At 57.2% G+C, this 6,423-nt stretch overlaps 1 protein-coding gene across 1 annotated transcript; it reads left to right on the top strand.

Moving 5' to 3' along the window:
• Positions 1–1,675: 1,675 nt before the first annotated feature.
• HHEX (hematopoietically expressed homeobox) lies at positions 1,676–6,119 on the top strand (the record flags this gene model as incomplete). Its single annotated transcript, XM_084264958.1, has 4 exons — positions 1,676–2,063; positions 3,665–3,843; positions 4,063–4,113; positions 5,757–6,119. 4 exons carry the CDS (start codon positions 1,676–1,678, stop codon positions 5,988–5,990), a joined length of 852 nt encoding a protein of 283 aa, XP_084121084.1. The 3' UTR covers positions 5,991–6,119.
• Positions 6,120–6,423: the final 304 nt, after the last annotated feature.

The raw sequence follows: 6,423 nt of genomic DNA, 5'->3' as shown, positions 1-6,423 counted from the left end.
TTTACTGTACATTTATTAAGTAAATCAAGCTGCAAATCCAACACTTCCAGATGAAAACATTAGCTAAACCCCTTGGAAAGAGCAATGCCTGGGAGACTGAGCACATAGAGAAAAAATAATCAAAACTGTCAGCTCGCTTTACGTGTACCTGATATTTACAAGACACAAGACCATGCTTTAAAGGTGAGTTTTGGCATTTGTTAACAATGTAAAGAAAAAAAAATCCCCAACCTCCCCATATTATTAAAAATATATATATTTCCATTTCACCAACACCCTTTCGTCTTGCTCTGAGTCTTAGTTATTAAGATCTTCGTGGGTTTGAACTGGAGACCTTTTTTTTTTTTAAAAAAAAGGCAAGTTAAACCAGCACCTGCTGTTCTTTAACAGCTTTCCGTGCTCGCTGTCAGCTCGGGGGCGTGTGAGGGAGACGGGGGACGAACGACCCGGTGGGGTCCGTGGACATGCAGGGGGCACCTGCCGCCTCCGTTCCCACGGAGGGGGAGAAGGCGGCAGCACCCGCTGCCGTCAAGACGAGTGCCCGGGGGAATAACGGGGCGAGGGGAGAGCGGGGGTCGCCGCCCGCCCCCCGGTCCGGCCGGGAACGGGGCTCGCCTAGGGGCTGCTCCACCGCGGGGCCGGGAGCCGGCGCCGCCCGGACGGTGCGCACCCCGAGGGCGGCGGGGCCGGAGCAAACACCCGGCGGGTTTTCAGACATTAAATCGACGGTGCCCAGGTGGCGCTGCTCGGGCGGCCGCGCCGCGCCGCCTTCCTCCCGCGGGGCTGTCGGGGAGCGGGTCGCCAGCGCCGCGTACCACCCGTCTAGGGGCGGCCAGCCTTGCGACGCCCCCGCCGTCCCGCGGCGCCCGGTGGTGCCCGGCGGGGCGCGGAGCTGGCAAATCGCGCCGCGCTGCTCCGCGCCCCGCCGGCCTCTCGGCCCTGTCCTGGCGGACGGGGCAGGAGCCTACGCGACCTCGCCGCCCTCCGCCCACGCGCGGCACCCGCTCCGCGGCCGCGCTCCCCCGCCTCTTTCCGGGCCCTGCAGCCAGGCGGAGCTCCCACTGGGGACTCGACAAAGGTCCGCGGAGCACGCCGGGCACCGGGTGTGCGTGTGTAAGCGCACCCCTCCCTCCGTCTCCTCCCTGAGCCCGGGACCGGGATATGCTGCAGGGGCTCAGCGCTCTGCCCCGTGGGGGACGCTGCGCCGTGCGCGCGGGAGTCGATGGGGGCAGCGCCGGGCCCGCTGGCCAGTGCCGTCGGACCCCGCTCCGTACCCTCTGATTCCCCCCCACGGCGGTGCAGCCGTGCCCACCCCCGCCCGATGCCGTCGGGGCCCGGGCTGGCTGCGGATCGCGCCCCGCTGCCTGGGCTTCCCCGGGCTGCGGCGGTGCTTGATTGGCGCCGCGGGGAGTTTGCTCGGGGAGGCGGGGGAGCTTTTGCCGGCGGGGGGTGGTTTCCCCCTTCCCTGGCCGGGCTCATTGGCTAGACGGAGCCGTGGCAGGAAGGGGACAGAGACCACGCGGGCTCCGCCCCGCGCCAATAGAAACCTATCGAAGGGTAACCCGAGCCCAGAGAAACCCGCGGCGGCGGTGCCAGCACCCAGCTGCCGCGGTCGGGGCCGGCTCTCCGCAGGGGCGGCCTGGGGCGCGGGGGGTGCGCGGGCGGCGGCCGCGCCATGCAGTACCAGCCGCCGGGCGCGGCGCCGGCGGCGGCGGCGGCCCTGGGCGTCGGCGTCCCGCTGTACGCGCCCACGCCGCTGCTCCAGCCCGCGCACCCCACGCCCTTCTACATCGAGGACATCCTGGGCCGCGGCCCCGCCGCCGCCCCGGCCCACCACTCTCTGCCTGCCCCGCCGCCGCCGACGCTGCCGTCGCCCAACTCCTCCTTCACCAGCCTGGTGTCCCCGTACCGGACCCCCATCTACGAACCGACCCCCATCCACCCGGCCTTCTCCCACCACCTCGCCGCCACCTACGGCACCGGCGCCTACGCCGGGCCCCTCTACTCCTTTCCCCGCGCCGTCGGCGACTACGCGCACACCTTGATCCGGCAGGACCCCCTGGGTAAGCCATGCACACCCCCCCCCCCCACTATCCCCGGCCGCCGCCGCGCAGCTCCCGTCCCGTCACGTCGTCGGGGGCTGGGAGAATGGGAAGTGACTGAAATCTGCCCGACTGCCCCGCCGCTGTTCGCGCTCCCCCTGCCTCGCTCCGGCCCCCTTCTGATTTACAGTAAATTAAAGACGCGCCGCGCTCCGGCGCTGGCAGCGAGACCACAGTGCGCGGCCGCGGTGACTCAGATTTGTTTTCCTTCAACCAAGTGACTCTCAGAGTGTCCTTAGTAATGTCGCGTGTGGTTTTGGTGGGGAGTTTTAATTGTGCTGGGAGATCGCATGGCAGATCTCAGCCTTTTCCTGCGGATGACTTGAAAAACAGTCGGGAGGCCGGCTCCACTCGCTGGGGCCCCCGCGGCTCTACGGCGCGTCGGGTCGGGTCGGGTCGGGCCGCGCCGGGTCGGGCCGGGGCCCCTGTGGCCCCTTCTCGTCCGCGGCGGGGGGAAGTGTCCCTTTCTGCGGGGGCTGAGCCCCGCGCCCGGACTGCAGCACTTGTTCTTAGTGATTGCAAAATTGGACCTGACTCACCACATTTGTGCAGTGAAAGAGGCTGACCCTTTCCGTTCATACAGGAAACCTTGAGCTCTCGATAGGAGTAAATCTGGTTTCAGAAGCTGTTAAGTGTTTTCCTGGCCGCCTGAAGCAGGCTCTTCCCCGGGAGTCGTGCACATTGCTGATTACTTTATCGACATCCTCAATACAGACAAATTCAGGAAACACTCGACTTCTGATAGCCGGGATCCGTTTTTCTGATATTGTTCATTTCCTCTGTGTGGGATGTGACTTTATGACAGCTAAAATAACCAGTTGCTTCCTATTTTTTGAGTCTGTTTTGCACCAGAATTACTAAAGCCTGACGCAAGCAAAATCTTGAAAAACAATGCAGCAAATTTCAAAGGGTGCAGGCAGCAAGACAGAAAGACAAACAGAGTGACTCAGTGGCACTGGCCAGAGCCTCCAGCCCCGGGACACTGCTGCCGCTCCCGCAGCAGGGCTGGCTCCCCGACGTGCCACTGCCGGCACCGCCGAGCCCCGCACCGCTGCCCCGAGCCGAGACCGGGGGATATCCCACGGCCACGGCCGAGAGTGGGGGGCTTCTTGCTGAAGCGGGTAGGGGACCCCGTGCCCTCGTGTTGCCGCATCCCCCTGCCCAGACCAGCAATGACCCCACTCTCCATGAGGCCCCGGGCACTGGTGCAAAGTAAGGGAGACCGTTTCTCTGGGGCATCACAGTGAAAGAGCAGAAGGAAGCAAAGGTCTTTTTTTTTTTTTCTTCTCTCTTTGCGAGATAGACCAACAGGAAACACATTGACGGAAATGTTGCCAAAGCCCGTAGAGTGGCTTTAACTGGTCTCTGTTCGGCGGAGGTGAAAAATCAGAGGAGGCGAAAGATCAGACTAGGAACAGGGGGAAATAAAATCAGGCGAAGGAAAATAGCGGGCTCTGTACTCGGCGCGCCTCCGGGTCCTGGTTCGGGCAGCGTCCGGGGCTTCCCGGGCACATGTGTCCGCGTCCGGCCGGTGACCGTCGGCGCTGTGCCTCTCTTTGAAGGGAAGCCGCTGCTGTGGAGCCCCTTCATCCAGCGGCCGCTGCACAAGAGGAAAGGGGGGCAGGTCCGCTTCTCCAACGACCAGACCATCGAGCTGGAGAAGAAGTTCGAGACGCAGAAATACCTTTCCCCGCCGGAGAGGAAGCGCCTGGCCAAGATGCTGCAGCTCAGCGAGAGGCAGGTAAGGCCGTGCCCGCGCCCTGGGATACCGCACCCCCTTCCCCGAGCAGCCCCCGGGGATGGCGGCCCCGGCCCGCTCCGGCCCCTAGCGCTCCCGGCCACCCGGCCGGCTCAGGGGGAGACCGGGGGGGGCTGGTTCTTGCTTTCTGTTTGTGGCTCAGGGCCTGGCGCTTCCCGGCTCCGAGACTACCCTGTGCCTTCTCTCGTTGTCGCTGCTTAGGTCAAAACGTGGTTTCAGAATCGCAGAGCCAAATGGAGGCGTCTAAAGCAGGTACGGGGATGTTTCCGTTTCTATAGCAATAAGTATTTTAATTGTCTTATCTTACACCGTGCTCGCCTATTCCAGGTTGTATGCAGAAGTCATCTGAAAGGCTGTTTAACCTCTTCACCTTGATTAAAAAGACAAATAGTCATGCTGGAATCCATGAGGGCTCGTTCAGGCAGCACTAACGTTAAAAGCTCCTAATGTAGTTCCTATATCAATTATGCCCGGCTTTCACACACCGCCTATTAAAACTCCACGCTAATTGTTTTGTAAACCCATATGTTGTTTAGCCAATTAACGTGGAGAAGATAAGTAATTGTCAGTAAATTACTTAGGCAGTTGTTTTGGAGAATGATATTTACTGGTCTGGTCGCCCTCTCTTAATAAACAGAAGAGGATTTATTCTGCAAATGTTGGGAGAGGCAGGTAGAAACGTGGTGTTTGTTTTGAGGAGACACATGAAAAATGAAGTAGCTTTTACTTTTTGTTTACAAATAGTTACAGTGTATGAGGCTGAAAGGTTGAAGTGGCTTCCCTTCCCTTAGAAATTGTGCTCAAGCAGATAAATCTTTTTTTATGGCCCAGAGGGCCCGATCCTGGTTGGTTCAGCCAGATCAAGGCCCCTTCACTCAAAGATCTGTGAAAAACCCCTGCATTGTGGCCCGAGTCTGGCTTCAATAAATGCGACACGGATGGCTGAGTTTTACTGGTAAATCAGCCTTTAACATAAAAATAATAATAAAATAAAACTACTCCCAGGCCACGCTCTAGATGTATTTGTTCTGTAACTTTCCTCTGGGTTTAACCCATGCTTCAGTTGATTTTTGAGTAAAACCCATTCACTCTGGCAGGAGGCAGGCTGGGTCCCCAGCAGTGCCTCCTCAGCGGGGCCAGAGCCGCGCTGCAGTGTCCGGAGAGATCGCTTGGGATTTCGGCCATTTTATGTCATTTCCTCCTTTTCATTCAGTCACATCTATTTCTCCTGGCCCTCACAGTTATATCATGGGTACATGTCCCTGCCTGCTTTCTCTTAAGAGTATCATTTCATGCCCCCTTAGGGGACTGGGCTCCCCAGGTGGCTGCCGATGCAGGACTACTCCTGCTTTTGGAAACCAGGTTTTGTTTTGTTTTTAATGGTGAGTGTTTCAATGTTGAGTTTTAGCTTAATTAGTAATTTTTTCCCGTTTACTTTCGGGCCACTGATGGATTTGGTCTCCCTCCTTTTGCCGTTGGGTGTAATTAAAGAAAGATCAGGGCAGGAGGAAGCTGTGTGTCGGTGTTTGTAGACTCATAATAAACATTTGCTTTGCTAAAAGACAAAAGTTCAGAGGTTCCTGGGCTCCGGCAGCTCCTGACTCTTTTGAAGTGGCTGTGATAACCATCGCCAAGGAGCCTTATTCACGGCAGCAGCCCCTGTGGCTGCGAGGGAGCAGGACCAGCACTGAGCCCCTGCTTGCGGCTGAGCTTTTGCCTGGCCCTGTCCCACTTGGGTTTATAGGCAGAATACTGGATAGGTAGTGGGACACCTGCCTTTTTCTGCAAGAAATCCAAGATGTTTTCCCCACACAGCTCAGCTTGAATTTCTAGGCCTCCTGGCTCTGCAGCCCAAATTATTTCCCTATAAAACAGAGTTTTTTTTTTTATTGCAGGAGAACCCCCAGGCCACCAAAAAAGAAGAAGTGGAAGGTGCTGACAGTCACAGTGACCAAAGACCAGAGAGCTCCCCAACCCCTGAGCAGAAGGCTAAGGAAGTCTCCCTGGATGGCTCACAGTACACCCCATCGCCAGCCTCACAGGAGGACCTGGAGTCAGACATCTCTGAGGACTCCGATCAAGAAGTGGACATTGAAGGCGATAAAGGCTATTACAATCCTTCCCACTAATAGCCCCCATGTGGAGAGTGGACCCTAACTTGGCTTGCACTTTACCAGGGGCTGGTTTGGAAGAATATTATGCTACAGGAGTAAACTTTCACTGTTCCACTGAAAGAAAAAAAACCCACACACAATCAAAGCAACACCAAATAGACTCATTTTATAATAAGCAGAGAAAGTAAGATGTATTTTCTGGGAACAGTCCATTTTTGGCAGATCTCTAATTTGGTTAAAGGAACATGGTTTGTATTTAATTATTTGTAAGATATCTTTGTACATTAATCAATGTTCTAACTGGAATAGAATACTGCACCCTGTCCTTACTCATGGGGGGTCTGAATCGGCTGCTGTTGGTGATCAGGCAAAACTCCTTTCTAGCTAGTGTGGAAGTGAGTATGGATCGCAGGACTAAGCCCTTTGTATGTGTAAACAAATGTAGTTT

Source organism: Gallinula chloropus (assembly GCF_964237585.1).
Source record: "Gallinula chloropus genome assembly, chromosome: 5".
Classification (NCBI taxonomy): Eukaryota; Metazoa; Chordata; class Aves; order Gruiformes; family Rallidae; genus Gallinula; species Gallinula chloropus.
The sequence above is the reverse complement of the archived record's forward strand: the minus strand, read 5'-3'. Positions and strand labels throughout refer to the sequence as shown.